Below are 17,006 nucleotides of genomic sequence, written 5' to 3'. Positions count from 1 at the left end.
GTTATGCATTTCAGCGGTTTCTCTTTCAATGCCTGTATCCGACAATTAAAAAAAAAAAAATCCAAAAAGCTATTCTTCCAGAAACAGGGACCAGCCCCAGCGTCTCCCCCCACGGCTCCGGCGTGCGGTGCTCGCGCCCCGAGTGCGCGCAGGGGCGGGCGGCGCAAGACCCCAGGGACGGACCCGACGATCGCACGGCCCCAGCGGCGCCCTCACCGCCGGCTCCCCACGGAGAAAGCTGCAGGATGTCGGTACAGTACTGGGGAGGGAAAAGGCCCCGGCGCTCGCACGTCTCTCTTAGATAAAGATCGCGGCTTCATGATTAACTTGGGCAGGTTCAAATATTTGCTGAGCTAGGGATTTCGGGGAGGGGAGCCGAGCCCAAGTCAAAGTCAAAGTTGTCATCTGCTAACAAGTGGCCAATGCCAGCCCAACTCGCTCATTTTCGCCGAGGAAATGAGAAGGCCATTGTGCGGGGACCTAAAATAGTCTCTCTAACTGGCTGCGGCAGCGCACTCGCTGGCTCGCGGGGCTCAAGTGGCCACAGTGAAGCGAGGCACTATGCGCAGCCAAACACAGGAAGTGGCTGAGCTAGTTCAGCAAAAAATAGAATCAAAGCCTTGCTTGTAAAGGCCTGAACCTCTCCGAACAGCCCAGAACACCGTGCCTCACTCGTGTCCACCTCCTCCCACACACTAGCACAGTCAGCCCACAGGTGTAACAGGAAAGCCCTATGCAGCAGCTCGGCAGGGAACAGGTTTAAAAAATATTTAACAGTCCTAGGGAAGATTATTCTAACTCTGCATGGATACTGTCCTCCAAGAACATGTGAAGACTGAAAAAGAAAAAAACCCACTCTGTGGCTATTTTTATAAAGTCAATTTCAACTCTCGGCTTAAATAGCCATAGGACTTCGTAATAATTAAAAGGTGTCTCTATTAGGTCACATGGAGCAAAGGATGGGAAGGCAAGGAGAATGGAATAGTTTCTAGAGGATATCTGTCCTCTATTTAAGAAAGGTGCAACGAACCAGACTTAGGTCAAAATGTAAATAGTTGCCAACTAAGAGAATTTCACTTGCATCAGCCCAGATTGCTTTACTGTTATTCCAAGAACCATAATGCAATGTAAAATCACAGAATCACTACCTTTAAAACCAGAAAGTAATTTAGAGATGACTTCAATTTTCTCATCTCTCTCTCTCTCTCTCTCTCTCTCTCTCTCTCTCTCTCTCTCCTCACACACACACACACACACACACTTCTGTGAAGTGGTTTGCACTAGGACCAGAACCCAGCCTTCTGTCTTTTCGTCCTAAACTTTCTCTCCACCCACTGGCCCTGTTCTTCACTTCCCTCTGCCAGAGAAAGTAAAAATTAACAAGTGAAACTGAAGTTAATTTCTTTTAAGCCACATGCCAAAAATTTCACACCTACAGCAAAACTGACTTTTTCTGTTTTCTATTTTTAGCTTATTTAAATTTAAAAAGCCACCTTCTAATTCTTTGAAGAAATATGGGTTCTGTCTATAATACACCCAGACTCTGTATGAAAAGGTGACCCAATGGTCACATGCAGGGATAAAGGAAGATCAAGGTGCTGATATAAAGTCCACAGGCAGGAACCAGCTTCAGAAGTACTTGCAATTTCTAGGAAGTGCTGCTAAACTCACAATGAAAATGATTGTACAAAATTTCCTTTGGTGTAAGTGAAATAACAATAATAATAATAATAATAATAATAATAATAACCACTACCACCACCACCACCACCACCGCGCCCCCCCCCTTTTCCAGCGGGGGAAAAAACAGTCCATAAGTGAATCTTTTGGCTCCTGCCAGCTGATTACAGGGACATATGGTTAGTTTAGGGAATAAATCCCCTTGCATCCTGAGCAGCATAATCTTGCCCTGTTTTAAAAAACAGTCTTTCTAATTCTAGAAACCTTGGAAACATCAGTCTCCCAAGCATACCTGTCTGGATGCACATGAAGTTTCATGTCAGAACCTTCTAAGATTAAAATGCTCTTTAGTCTAACAGTATATTTTCTGTTTCAGAAGGAGACTACCCACTGGAAAGCAGTACACTCTCTACTTACAGAAAGAAAGTCTTAAAATAGATTTGAAAACTTTGCTCCAATTTTTTCACAATAAGTACAATCATCTACCATAGAAGTTCTCTTATATTACTGAAAGTGTCAACTGAGTCTTTTCCCATTCAATTTCAGTCTTTGAAAAGTGATCTGTAAGACACATGCTCTTTATTAGCTTAGAAAGGGAGCCCTCTGCTGGTAGAAAGGATCAGTGACTTCTGCTTGGGAGAAAATCATCAACTTCCTTACTATTTCATTTATCTAACACTGTGTCCAAAATTTCACACAAAATAAACATAATTATTCAACTGTAACTTTATATGATTCACTAACAAATAACTAATAAATCAAGTGCACAGATGTCATAACAACAGGAAATATTTTTCATGTGGTTGCTAAGCTCTTTTAAGAAACTTTGTAATTTAATTTCAGCATTTATCTGAGACCCAAAGACTCGGCCACTGGAAGACTTACATGCATAATCAAAAACTAACTTTATCCTTCTTGATTCTTCAAAACAATATGTCTTACTACTTTTCATTTCCCCAAAGTTCGATAAAACTCATTTCAGAAGCAAAAATGGGCCCTATTTTACTTCTCAACAGGTGTGATCCCTTAATCATCACTAAAATGTTTGAAAGTTATAGACTGAACCCTGTATCTCATCTGAAAGTCACCACCCGTGAATGTCCCACAACAACCTTTCATCCTATACAACTTCTGAAATGTTTTTAAAAAAAATGGCCACGAGAAAAAAATAAATAAATAAATGAACCAAAATCTTCGTTTATGGGTTAAAAAAATGCCTCTCTTCATAATTTTAACTTTAGACAACTTAGGACAGAAGGGCTTTTCAGGATGATGCAAATTAATTACTCCACATCCAGTGCCCTTAATGAGTCTGCACTAAGAAAAATGTCCACTTGAATTCCAAAATAAACTCAGCTTTACATGTGCACAAAACTGACACACTCTACAAAGTACCTGAAAGGGTGTGCCCACTGCTTAGTGGAATAAAGAACTCCTGCCCTGTCATTTCCCTCTCAGAAGCTGTCCCTTGAAAGAGAAGGCAGCATTGTGAAAACAGAAGTAAAACTGAACTCAACCTACCAACATATGCACCCTGAACTATGTCTTTTTTTCAGAGCACAAATAAAACTTCCTACTTTTTTTGATATATAACCTCATAGAGCTTGCCTCTGTTTACTCCTAAATACATCTAAATACCCATCTAAATACATGCATTTTTTTTCAAGGTTTCATTTCTCACCTCTGAAACAACCCTCTAATGTTAGACCACATTTTAAACTCCGTAAAAAATAAATCAGAGAAAAGTAAAACTCTTTGAAAGTCATTTCCCTCTAGCTTAGTGCTTGCTTTAGTCTTGGTTGAAAACCAAGCCCAGAACATTTAAAACAAGATTTATGAATCAGGTTCTTTAGGATGAATGTTTTGCAATGCACCAATGGTTAAAAATTAACTCTGACAGGTGTAGAAAGGCAGCGGGGAGAAAGAGTCATTTATTTTCCACTCTGGACTTCAAGGTGCAATATTAGACTTCAATTATGCTACATTAATGTTTCTGAAAATATCTGTGAAATCTGAAATATGTAAATATATGTACAATGGTTTTCATTCAAAGGCACCCAAGTCAAGTGGTCCTGTTTTTACCTTAGTTGCCCTACAGAAATCTACATTAGTTACCTACATATTAGTAGGGTAAACATAACACATGATGATTCAAGAAAACCTGCTGTTCAGCTTTAAATATTTTTAAAACTTTTAGTAACAAAGGGAACAGCACTTAATCTATGCTTAACCTTTCAAACCTTCGTTTCTCTCCACCTAGGGGAGAATCCTTATTTCTCTGGTTTGCTGGATGCATTGAAAGTGGGAAAGTTTATCAAAGAATAAAGAACAATTCATTTGGGTGATTATTATACTGTGCCCTGTTCTATGCTAGGAAGAGCTCAAAAGGAGAAGCTGCTTTTGTCCTTGAAAGATGTAGCTGAACGGATGAAACTGCCAGGAAGAACTACGGAATAGTTAAGGAGACGAGGGGCTTCAGGGCATAAATGTACTGCAGCAGTTGACAACCTGCAGAAGCAGCAGGAGGACCACCTACTTAGGCACAGATGAAGTGAATGGCACCGTTTGGGGCTGCTGTGTACAGCTGTACATTTGTGTGCCGTGTAAAGGCACCTGGGCAAAGTGGCAGGAGGCGTGGGCGCTAAAATCCAGGCTCCTCCACTCACCAAGCCACACAGAGAGGAACGGGCATCGTCTCCCTCCAAGTGATGCTCCAACAGGGCATCAACTGCCCAGTGAGTGTTTCTTTTACATTTGCATTAAAGCTCCTCCTACAGGCTCTCAGAGGCCCAGCTCTGCTGGCGAGGTATGTGGGGTCAGTGGGGAGAATGGCCTCACAAGATTCCGACAGTACTCACCAGGAATAGTGAACTGAGGAGACAGAGCTGCAGAATGAGGCCAGCTCTGGCAAGGCCTTAAAAACCAGATTTGACACAACAGACAGTAGAGCCACATACTATAGTGTCATGAGCTGCAGTACTTATCACCTCATTTAATTCTCACAACCACCCGAGGAGAGAAGCATTATTCCCATTTTGCAGACTGGAAAAGTTTGGAAAGGCTGAGTTACTTGATGATGAACTTGGCAAGTAAGTAGCAAGAGTTGAGATTCAAACTCAGATCTATTTGACTCACATTGTTCTTTCCACTGTGCAACCAGAGGAGGGAGTGATTGGGAGCCTTATCCCGCAAGCTATAAAAATCGCATGTGGCTCTTTATGTGACCCAGAGGAGCAAATTTCACATATTTTTAGTTGATTACTTGCTGGAGACTTCAGAAGACTTTTTAACTGGACACGAAAAGCTCAAAACCCAGGCAGCAGGGGCAGCAGAGCAACAGGCTGGAGGGCGGGGCAGTCCTCCAGCAGACCCCGTTCTGGCACACGCAGACTGGGTGGCACAGGTTGCAGCTCTCAAGCTCTACGGGCTTTAGTTCCTTCATGACCAAATGAAGAGCTGGACAATGTTTTCAACTCTGAGGAGCTGCTTTTTATGATACTGTCACTTAAAATATTTACTGCTCTTTAATATCTGATAAAAACATCAAGCCATTGTTTTTGTACTTTGCAATTTATCTGGAATAAATCTTTGAAATTCCTTGAACTGAAATTCTATTTCTCCTTCCCTTATGCAAATTGTACCTATTATTCAAAGCCCATTTCAAGTCTTATTTTTTTTCTATGAGCCTTTTCTGTCTACTTCATTACCCTAAAAAGTCATCAATCACATCCCTAAAATTCTTTTTGTACTTATAGTACACACCCTTCCTCCTAGTATTTAATTAGATACTATGTGCTAATTAGATACTATGGGTCCTATTTGAATTGACACACTGCCTCAGTCATCATCGGTTTTGCCTATCATTTCAAGTTCTATCTGGTAAAAACTAGCGAAGATGTCTACCTGCCCCCTAATAGTCTTGCTCTCCCCTCCTACAAATATCCACGTATTTATTTCTATTCAAAATAATAAAGTTATTGCAAATAAATAATTTATGACCATTTATGGGGATGCATCAGTGTCGTGCTTCCAAAGTCTTCTGGTACTAGCACGTGCTGGGGCAATGACGGAAATGTCTGAGAAAATGTCACATTCCTACCAGGCCTAAGAAATAATTTCTCTAACCTATCCTGAACATGGGTGTGTTCAAGATGAGGTGTTTTTCATGGGGTGGGTAGGATATTTTCACAAGTGAGAGACACTGAAGCATCCTTTTCATTCCAAGGGACCCACAGAATTTCCAGAACAGCTAAGAGGTATCACACAAAGGGAAAAACGGTCCTAACTATGGTTTAAAATGACTTGGATTCAATTTTTTTGAAGAGCCTGCATGAATTCTGGGATGTTCTAGCGAATGTTCCAAGCTTTATCATTCTTCAACAGAGCTGATGGAACTAATCCACCTTTGAAACTGGCACACCAATTTCTTATAGACAAATATAGGTAGGATCTACGATATATCAAGCAGTTGTAAGTTTGCATTATGAAAATGGCTGCAGATAAATCTTTCCTTTGGCAGAATTAGGCTGAAACTGACAAAGATGGTTAACCCGTTTACACCAGTCAGACTCATTAAACTCTAGCACTGGTCCTACTATACCCCGTGTAGCAGAAATTCTCAAAAACTCTGTGATAAATTCATTTGTGGGTCTCAGTCACACCCCATCTGGCAGTTAGCTTCTGTGTCTCCCCTCACCAGAGGGGTAGCCGCTGAGAAGACCAGGACCACTGTGTAACCCTTTACCCCACATAGGGCCCAGCTCTTAGTCTCTGACAGATGGCCACATGAATCAGGAGGAAGTGAAAGGTCGTGGCCTAGCCTTTGGCCCAGACTCCTGCTTTGTTCTTAGTAGCTGTCTTCCTTTCCCACCTATGTGACTAGTCTAGGGGCGGTCATCAATGAATGGCTCAAGTGCCATGTTCCACACCTACCCTGTCCCCTCATCACGGGGTATTCTAACCCATCACTGCTCTCTTTCCTGCTGATCCCAAAGGCGGCCTCTGAATACCAGCACAGAGCTCCAACATTCATTAACAAATGATCCCAGCAGTCACAGGAGGTGAAACTTCGGGCCGCCCCCTGGACTAAAGTCCCAGGCCGTACCTGTCGATAGACTTCTGTGATGCAGTTTACCTATAATTCAGGGTCTCCCTGATGAACATCTTGCTTGCTGTGATGTGGAACACTTGGATCACTTCATGCACGCGTACCTTATATACCACCTCTCCTGCCTCTCTCACCTCTGGATACCATATTTTGGGCCTGTCCACAGAAGCCCTTCCCAACACCTGCTCAATGTATCTCAACCCTACAGGTGGGTTTTCAGTGTAGGCCTTTGCCTCTCTCAGTCTGCCCCATTCAAATGCAAACAACCAAACCTGGCCATGGAACATCTGAAAAAGCACAACTTAAATGTTCACTGCATGACACTGATAACTGGGTCCCCATGCCTGCTCATACAGAGATAAATCTGGTAACTTGCATGAGTTACTGATCATAAACAATACATTTGTGATATTTTATTTAAATTCTGGGCATAAATTAAGACTAAAAGCAACACCTTTTATTGGTCCTAAGACTCCACTCGCAAGATCCTAATCAGTACTGTAAATAGCAAGCCTCTATTTGCTTTTAACCAGTATATAACCAAAGTAAGGTTGTTTAGACTTTCCACAGTAGAAGAAAACTACATCAGCTTAATTTAAATCCACTGCTAACATCGTCTATGTTTCCTGCTTTGTTAAATGGTTAGTTGAATGCCAGCCTACTTTCAAACAAGTGTCTGGCTCGCTTTAACTTGCTGTAGTGAACACCCTGGTTTCATACTGCTTGCATTATTGAAAATGTTTATTTCAATAGACATATCTCACCATACCTGCTTCCAAAAGACACATTCCCAAATACTTTAAATTATATAGTAATTATAAATCCCCTACTTTCTAAATATTAGAAAGAAAAAAATGTCAACTAAAATTTTTGTAACTCCAAAATTTATGTAACAACTAGAAGCATAAACGATGAGGGGAACAGGGGGCTCTCCCAAAAAGTCTCATCTAAAACTGAGATTATTTAAAATCCACAAATACTGAACTCTGGATAGTATTTACCATGTACACTACCACTCAGCTATTTTTTCTTTAAATAACATTTTACTATGCATCTCAATTCTACCAGAAACTCACGTTATTTCAGATGAAGTCTAAAGCCACCATTTTTCAAGCTCTAAAAACTGAACAATGAGAGAATTTTAAATGTTCAAAAGGCATTACCTGGTGCAGGCTGTCGTTCACTCCATTCCGTTGAGATTAAAATTTCTATAATTTTTATGAGGTGTTCAGTATTCTCGGAGCTACCAGGAAAAAAAAAAAAAAAAAAAGTTTTGTTAGAAACCTTTCCCCAAACAACAAACTCATTTTCATTTATACACATTCAAGTATACACATGCGTCTGTGAACTTGCATCTTTAGAATAAGTTTAATGACCAATCAACCTTGGACTAGCTTCATCCCCCCAAAATACATGTTTCTCCCCTTTCACTTACCTGGCTGCTGGGAACCTGAAAAGCAGAGGGCTGAAAAGTTCGGAGAGGACTCTTGCAGTCAAAAGATTTTTGCTGGAGGTTTGGGAGAGCTTGAAGAAATGTTTTAGCAAATACTGAAGTGTAAGCCAATACTGATGAGGTATGTTAGGTGACCTAATGAGCTTCTTCAACAGCTGGATATAGTCTTCGGAGCTTTGTACTTCTACAAGTTAGAAAGAAAAAAGAATAAGAGACTGTTTCTAGGTATCAGTGAATAAACACCTAGAAATTTTCTGTTCTTCTAGCTGTAGGAGTCATTTAAAACAAAGTCATCAGAAGAAGCAGACAGTACATTTGTTCTTCTCACTAGAAAAGGCATTGTGAGAAAGTAGAAATTTCAAGTCAAATGGAAATGCAAGAAACTCTTGGTGTAAAAAACCGCAAGAGGTTCAGGGTGTGCTGGCAGAAATCTGCCCTCTGTCGAGCAGCTGCGAGTGTGATTGGCTAATTCAGAGGAGCAGCAGATAAGTATCACAGGTTTTAACTTTGAAGGTTACAAACCACAATTTCCTGTCCCCAAAGCACTTTAACTGAGCATTAGCTCCTAAAACTGACAGTCCTCTTCCCTCAACACTTTTGTAAGGGCCACGTGAAGGAGATGATAAGAACATCCCCAGTCATGGGTCCTAGCCTCGGTTCCCTAAACCCAGTGGTGGTACATGGAACACTATGGCCTTCACTGATGCAGCGAACTCTATCGATACTGATAAAGGTTAACAATTAGCCATCTTGACATGTGGACAGCCTTCCTAAGCAAACGAGAATCTGGGTCTTCTGTTGGATGCCCTGGTAATGGAGGGAAGTTGTGCTGGTCAGGGCGATGGTGGTGAGTGGGGGAAGGATGGCAGGTTCGACGAAATATCTTCTAAAACTTCTCTCTTTATAAGCGACACTTCATAGTTTTGCATATAACTATCCACATCTCAATATATGTTCAATAAGGTTCTCAGAAGAGAAAACAAACCTTGGGCTAAAGAAATCATTTCATTGTAAACAGCTACTGGAATGACAGGGTTTGGTAAGTCCAGGAGATAGCGTTTGAAAGCGTCTGCTAAAACTTGAACATCGATTGTTTCCAAGTCCACGGAGGCAGCATCTACGATAGAGACATTAAAAAAACTATTTCAGACATTTTATACATGGGTCGGGCCAATTTTCTGAACGTGTGACTTATATGTGACACATGAAAAGAAGCAATGAAGATGAATATGAGATACTTGAGTAAGTATTAGCAGGGTTTCTCACAGAGGTTGCTCCTGGCATTTCGAATAGAACAATTTTTCTTTGTGTAGGTCTCTCCCCAATGCTGTAAGCATGTTCCTAGACTTTCAGACAACAAAAAGTAGTTGTCCCCCCACAATTCATAAGTGGAAGCCCTAAATGTCAGTACCTCAGAATGTAACTGTATTTGGAGATAGGGCCTTTAAAGAGGTGGTTAAGTTCAAATGAGGCCCTTAGGGTGGGCCCTTATCCAATTCAACTGGTATCCTTACAAGAAGAGGAAATTTGGACATAATAAGAGATATCCGAGGTGCATGCACAGAAGAAATGTGATGTGAGGACATAGAAGGTGGCCATCTGTAAGCCAAGAAGAGGGGCCTCAGGAGAAACCAAACCTGCCTCGATCGGGGACTTCTAGCCTCCAGAACACTGAAAAAATTGGTTTCTATTTTTTAAGCCACCCAGTCTGTGGGATTTTGTTACGGCAGCCCTAGCAAACTAATATAGCCCTGGAAAACATTTCCGGATACCTTCTGGAGGGTGGTTCTGCCCTGATGAAGAAAAGTTCTGCCTAGGGATGGTTAATCATATAATAAATGCTTCCTAAAACCTTAACAGGAAAACATGAAATGCAAATCCATAGATTTCCTAAAATCTGAGTTGCTAGATACTGCATCTCAGAATTAATATAAATTGAATCCAACAGAGTGACTAATTAAAGAGTCAAATATAGAATTTTAGCAGCCGATCTAAAAAATATCCATAAAAATAATTTCAAATCTTTAGAATGTTTCCCCCTAATGCTGACAGGGTATTCTGATTCGGGTATTACTAATCTAAGCTGTGTCCACCGAACTATCTCAGAAGAATGATGAGCATATCTGTCCAGTAAATCCTTCAGCTGGAGAAGCGGTCAGGCAATTCAATGAAGAGGTGATATGAATCAAATCAGAGCCACTCTCTGAGTACTTGGGAGAGAGAAATGCACAGTACTCGGCAAAAAGAAGAGATACTGGGGGCAGGAATGCCCACAGGCCTCGAGCAACGAGGTATCCGGCTGCTGCTGAAGGATGCTCACCAGCGACTTGAAGGTTAACCTGAGGAGAATTACCTGGAGACTTGGGAACTCAGTGAAGAAAAGGTGAGCTGATGAACAAAATGTTTCATTATTAAACAGCTTTATTAACTGTGGTGTAAAAAATGAGTTGGAAAGGAAAGCTGCTGGAAGTAAAGCTAACACTTGGTAATTTGAATTCTAATACAGCTAGAAATGTCTGAGACATTATCAAGAACTAACATAACTTGGTGACTGACTGGATGGGGTTGTGGCCTAGGAGAGAACGAGAAAGAATCAAAGCTGACTCCAGGGTGTTTGAGCACAAGTAGGAGATGGTGGAATCCTGGATACTGTGAAGCAAGTGTGATTTTATAAATCACTCCAGGTTGAGCCTGAAGCTACGAGAGTTCCTTGGACACATCCTAATAATCCAAACTTGCCCCACTAACTAGGCGATTACTGGGAAAGGTAAACACCGTAAAGCTCAGAAAAGGCTGTCTCACAGAAAATGTGGATAGGTTAGTTTGAGGAAATGAATGATTAAACTTAAAAGGTGGAGGAAGAGGCAAGGGTTAAATCACTGAAATGTCATACAAAGAACTAACCAGAGACATATCACATCTCTGGTAAGCAGAGGAAAAGGCAACACTAGGTCTTTGCATAAGGGATCCACCTTGAAAGTAATGCGACTGCTAGCGGGATGGCAAACGTGTGTGCACCGCTACAGGAACACCCCACAGCCCCTGCCTGCTGGGCAAGCTGCTGCCCCTGCATGCTTCGCTGCTATATGCTTCACGTACTATGTCTTTTGTGTGTGTGTGTGTGTGAAGTCCTGTAGTTTTTTTTTTTTAATATTTCATATATTTACACATTTTTTTCCAATTACAGTTGATATTCGGTATTATTTTATATTAGTTTCAAGAGCACGGCATAGTGCATATACTATGTCACTTTGCCAGCAAATTAGTGCTACTTAATTTGCTCATCCTAAAAAAGGTGAAAAACCATTCAGTGATGGGGTATAAACATTAAAACGTTAAATATTCCACATGTCCCTCCCTCAGGCAGGGTTTCTGTGCCAGGGCAGAGCTGATGAGCCACAACTCACCTCTATCGTGACACTCCCAGACAGTACATTAACGACGTGTCTCCCCACTAGACTGAGAGTACTTTAGTGGCCCAGACTGTGGCACTTACGTGCTCCTCTCACTTCCCCCAGTCTCCAGCACTTATCTTGTGTCTGTTAAATGTTTGTGGACTGAACTATAAACACTCTTTAGAGGAGGGTTTTGGTGAATTAATATTACTCTAACACATGAGGTGTGTCTCAAAGAGCCTTTAGTGCCTTTGAATAAAATAACCTTATTTCAAGTCTTTGGATAAGTTTTGCATAAGCTCACTTTATATCAAATTCCACTGGACATAGTATTTGACATAGTATGTTCTATATATATATTTTTAATTTAACTTCTAAAGCTTGGAGTTTCTGACTTCAAGTCCTGTGTCCCCTTTTTTCCATTAAAGCTCTTCCAAGAGCTATCCATGTCTGTCATGTGATGACTTTTGAAGCCAGCTAGGTGAGAGCTATACAACCTTTAGGTCTTGGGTAGGGGGATTTACATCCTCTTCTACCCCACTGAGTCTACTCATGACAGGTAACCAGGAAACTCTCCAACACTTTACCTACAACTGGAAAGGCATCCCCTCAGCTGATCTCTATTTATATTAGTAGTTCTCAGTTCAAAATTCAGGCATTTGAATTTTTCTGCCCCACCCTAACCCCCACCAGGCATCTGGCAATGTCTGGAGACATTTTTTATTGTCGTGCTTGGAAGACAATGGCATCTAGTGAGTAGAGGCCAGAGATGCTGCTAAACATCCTACAATGTACAGGACAGCCCCCATGATGAAAAATTATCCATCCTAAAATGTCAATAGTGCTGAGGTTGAAAAAGGCTGATTTTTAAAAACTGCAATATAATTGACATATAGCATTATACTAGTTTCAGGTGTACAACAAAATGATTTGATATTTGCATATATTGTGAAATGATCACCACAATGTCTAGTTAAAAAATTTTTTTCTTGTGATGAACTTTTTAAAAAAAGATCTGATTCAGGTTAAGGGAAACCAAAAACAATCAGGAGAAAATTCACACCATTAAAATTCAAATGAGATGAGAAAGAAATAATTCATTTTAGGGCAATATAATGAAAAAAAAAGACTTTTGGAGTCAGAACAATTTGGGTGTAAGTCACAGCTCTGCCATCAGCAGTAACTAATACTCATATCACAAAATTAATGTGTGGATGAAATAAAATAACTTAGTATATGCTAAGAAAAGTGGGCTGCTCTCTTCCATGTCTGTCCTTTTCAGACACTGGTAATTCACAGGGTTAGTTAAAAAGACATTTTTTTAAGTATAAGTGACTTATCTCTGAGCTTCTTCCAGGACACTACAATATTTTTATGAATTGAGAGATCCTCAAGCTGGAAACAGTCCTGGAGAATCCACTCCTAAATTTAGATAATGTTTACTTTTTTTTTTGCCACAAAATTCACTTTTATAGCACAGACTCCAAGTGCAACCAGTGTTCTACGTGTGTGTTTTGATCTCAAACGAGGAAAGAAAGCTGTCTGTCAAAATATATTGTTGACGTGAGTTTTGGTTATTTATTCCATCTCACAGGTGGTGTGAAGTTTTTTTTAAAGCTAAACTGCATTGTTTTGCATTTGGTCACATTTAAAGACTCAACCACTATTTCTCAAATAGCTTCCATTTCATAGGTCTTTGATGTCTAAACATTTCCTTTGACTTTTAACATGATCAACTTGACCGATTTTTCTGACCAAAACATGTATCGCTATTTCAATTGGCTAAGGACAAAATTCAGTGTTTCCTTAACACCCAGTTAAAGCTGCTAATGCCAGTCAATGTCTGATGACGTACGGTGGGTAAGACAGGAGACACAGCGGTAAGAGGATGTGCTGTGTGTGTGCATGTGAGGCTGATTGCCACATACAACAGAAACAAAATGAAAGTTTAGAAACATTTTTAAAGCTTCAAACATTTGTGTGGTGCATTTTGAGTGAGATCATTGACTGATAAAGATCTAATCTCTTTTTTTCCTCAGAAACATCTTTTCTAAAAATTTTCATAAGCTGCCTCACTTTGAAGCTGCCTCATGCTTCAAATTTTCATTTATTAAATATCATGTGGGCATTCTTTGCACAATTACATGTTTGAAAGAAATTCTTCCAAAACTGGGTTTCACTCCGTTTGGTTCAAACATTCATCAGTTAAAGTAATGTGAGGCAGAAAATTATTTTTCTAAAAAACAAAAAGTATTGGAAGGGAATGAAGGATCTGAGAGATTCTAGAAGTTGATATAGAAGATGACTTGCTGGAATGATTACAAGTAAATTTATTCACATTGGTATAGTTCTATTCTGTATGGCAAAGGAAGGAGGAGACAAATAATAAAGTCACCACTTGGTTGAATTAACTGATGCCATTTAACCAATGTTGTGCTGCAGCTGGCTTGTACTCACTCACGAGGGCCAATTGTGCTCAATTCTGCCCAAGTTGGAGTTCAGTGATAACATGCTGGGAGCTTGAAATCGACCATGCTGGGAATAATCACATCACAGAAATGGGCAAATGTGGCAAACTAGAGCTCCACAGCCCCCATCCCAGGATTGGTTTACCAACATACCGTGGAATATAACAATACCATGATGCTACTTAATGTAAATATGGCAAGCAAGACAGAAAGGAAGGAAGCAAGACAGAAAGGAAGGAAAGGGAAAAAGATGGAAAGGGAAAAAGGGAAAAGGTCACAAGCGACATTTGGTAAATGACATAGACTTGTAAAATATTTTTTAAACTGATCCAGATGAATTAGATGTAGCCAACGGCAGGGTCAGAGAAAGATGGAAGATATTCGGAGCCAGAGAAATCCCAAGAGGCTGTTTCTTTCCTCTGCCATTCCGGCAGGACCCAGAGGCTCCTGGCTGTGATGGAGGCCAACAGGCCTGCAGGCGATGTGCACACACACTCCAGTTCGGGAGACAAACGTCAGAGGTCTGCACTATTACCTTAATAGGGCAGAGGGGGCTGTGCTTGCTTTCTGAGCTGCCTTCCAACTTAGAACGTTGCATGGTTAAGTTCAAGTTTTGTGTACTTTACCTGAAACAGAAGGTAAGAACTCTTTCCCATTTGTATTTCTATCTCCATGATACTCACCACAATCAAGAAGCTGTCGTAATTCTGCTGGGCTGCTGGAGCTCTGTGTTCTGTATAGAGTTGAACATTCCAGACCTAGGACACAAAGCAGACCGAGTATGCAAAACACAGCTCTCTGGAGAACCTGTGAGCCTGCTGCCAGAAAGACATTCCAGTTTCCATCCAGTATCTATTCTAGATGTGTACCAAATATTCTTGGAAGTCAACTCCTACTATTAATCTTATCTGGCATGTCAATAGTTTTGGCAAAATCGACTGGCCCCTAAGGAGCAAGTTAATTACATTTATTAAATTATAGAGAATTTAATGGTTTCCATACAGTAACTACATGTTAATATGGAGTTAGAAGTCAGACCAAGATTATATCCCCAGAACACAGCAACAAATAGCTTGCCTGTCTAGCACAGGTAGCAAGAAATGTATTTAATGAATGCCCGAGAGACCAATATAAGTTATAACACCCATGAAACAAGGATATAGCAAATTAACTGAGTCACTCTGCCCGCTGGATTACCTTTCTTTTCAATGGCTTCCACAAGCTTGATGAGCAGAGGTGGAGCAGCGTCAGGAGGGGCAAACTGCTCTGCGAGATCCGGAAGGGTCAAAGCTGCAAGCAAACAAAATTCTACAATTATGTTTAATCTGGGGGTAATCAAATGCAGTAGACAACAATGAAGAAAATTTAAATACAAAAAATTTAATTCTATCTCACAGTAGCAAACTCGGGCCTGAGTAGGAGAGAGCCCTGTGCTGGGCCCTGCGCTTCGGACGGCTTCTCTCTGGCCCTCCCCTCCAGCTGTGCCTCTTCCCACAGAGTAATGAGTTTTGGGGGCCAAGAGGACAGGACTTTCTTCTCTCCTAAGACACACTCAGACTGCTTACCCAGAATCCCCAAATCTCATGCCCCAGTGGTCTCTCATGGCCTCTTCCCCAGGTCGAATCCTTGCTGGGGCAAATCTCCCTTCTGGGGTGCTCCTCTGGGCCCAAGAAGTGGGCTGGGTCTGGGTGGGAGGGGCTGGGGAGGGAATGGGGTTTGGATGTGCAAGGCCCAGGCAAAGCTATGTTCTGGAGCAGAACTTGGAGCCCAAAAAATCTAAATTCAAATCTGGCCTCCTGGTCATTATGATGGGATAACTGTTCAGGCGGGAGGCTAGAACAGATTTTATTCAATAGTTTGTCAATGTGATTTCTAACTTTAACATATTCAGACACAGGGAATGTGGGTCTCCTATTGTACTCTTGTCTCGAGCCCAACAAATGTCAGAGGCAAGCCTAGTATCAGATTCAGAAGCCAATACACATGATCACTGACCACTGGACACTCATGTTAAGTCCCCGTGTACCTGCCATCAAAGCCTTTATTTGCTTATGTTATTTTGGTTAGTTAATATCTTAAGAGATGTGATGCCTTCATAAACTGTTTTACCATGCTCTATTTGCATGGTTTACCAGTTGCAATGACACAAAAGAAGAAAAATCTAATTGGATGACACTTATAAATAATGTCCTTCAACATTCCATTGATAACTGTATGCTCACTCCAAAAACTTACAAAACTATTTTAAAGAGAATTTTCTCATAATATACCAGAAGAGGGAGCTAAATATATTCACTTCAAATTTCTCAAATTACGAAATATAGGTAAATGATAGTCTTTCATGAAAATATCTACATGTGCAACCTGTTTATTAGCCATTGGTGAATAAGTTTTTAGATACTTAAGGTTCATCACTGTATACTCCTACCTAAGAATAGATAGTTTATATAATCTAAGAAAGACTAAATATTAGTTTGTTTAAGTGAAATTTTAGTGATGTGATTATATCGAATTAAGCAAATTTCTAATACTGCATCCACATAGAACAGGTTTATAATACAAAAGTAATGTTATTAAATTTTTACCTCAGAGAATATTAATTTTGCAAACTCTATACCCTGTAGTCTAAGACTCTTTTAGATCGCAATATGTGCTGTGATAGACACATGTGATCTTGCCACCTATCTCGATTATCCATTACAACTACCCAGAATAAAAAGAGTGGAGCTAAATTATGGAAAAGTCCTATAGCAGTGCCATCTAGCAGAACTTTCTGTGATGACAGAAATGTTCTAAGGGCTGCGCTACCTAATAAAGCAGTGACTAGCCACATGTGGCTACTGAGCACTTGAAATGTAGCTACTGTGACTGAGAAACCAAATTTTAATTTGTATTGATTAAAC

At 40.6% G+C, this 17,006-nt stretch overlaps 1 protein-coding gene across 7 annotated transcripts in view; it reads right to left on the bottom strand.

Moving 5' to 3' along the window:
• PIK3R1 (phosphoinositide-3-kinase regulatory subunit 1) overlaps positions 1-17,006 on the bottom strand; it is an 84,487-nt gene that overhangs the window by 12,731 nt on the left and 54,750 nt on the right. For 5 of the 7 annotated variants that reach the window (XM_039870112.1, XM_039870115.1, XM_039870116.1 and 2 more), the window contains exons 3-7: positions 15,301-15,393; positions 14,787-14,861; positions 9,226-9,357; positions 8,223-8,424; positions 7,951-8,030 (exon numbers count right to left, since the gene is read on the bottom strand). In XM_039870112.1, the coding sequence (XP_039726046.1) occupies positions 7,951-8,030; positions 8,223-8,424; positions 9,226-9,357; positions 14,787-14,861; positions 15,301-15,393 (582 nt within the window). Of the gene's footprint in view, positions 126-7,950; positions 8,031-8,222; positions 8,425-8,746; positions 8,752-9,225; positions 9,358-14,786; positions 14,862-15,300; positions 15,394-17,006 lie in introns of those variants that run through there. The other 2 variants (XM_039870119.1, XM_039870118.1) reach the window with 2 other exon arrangements.

Source organism: Pteropus medius, unplaced genomic scaffold, assembly GCF_902729225.1.
Source record: "Pteropus medius unplaced genomic scaffold, Ma_sr-lr_union100, whole genome shotgun sequence".
In the NCBI taxonomy this organism is placed as follows: domain Eukaryota; kingdom Metazoa; phylum Chordata; class Mammalia; order Chiroptera; family Pteropodidae; genus Pteropus; species Pteropus medius.
Note: the sequence above shows the minus strand (reverse complement) of the source record. Positions and strands in the feature narration are given on the sequence as shown.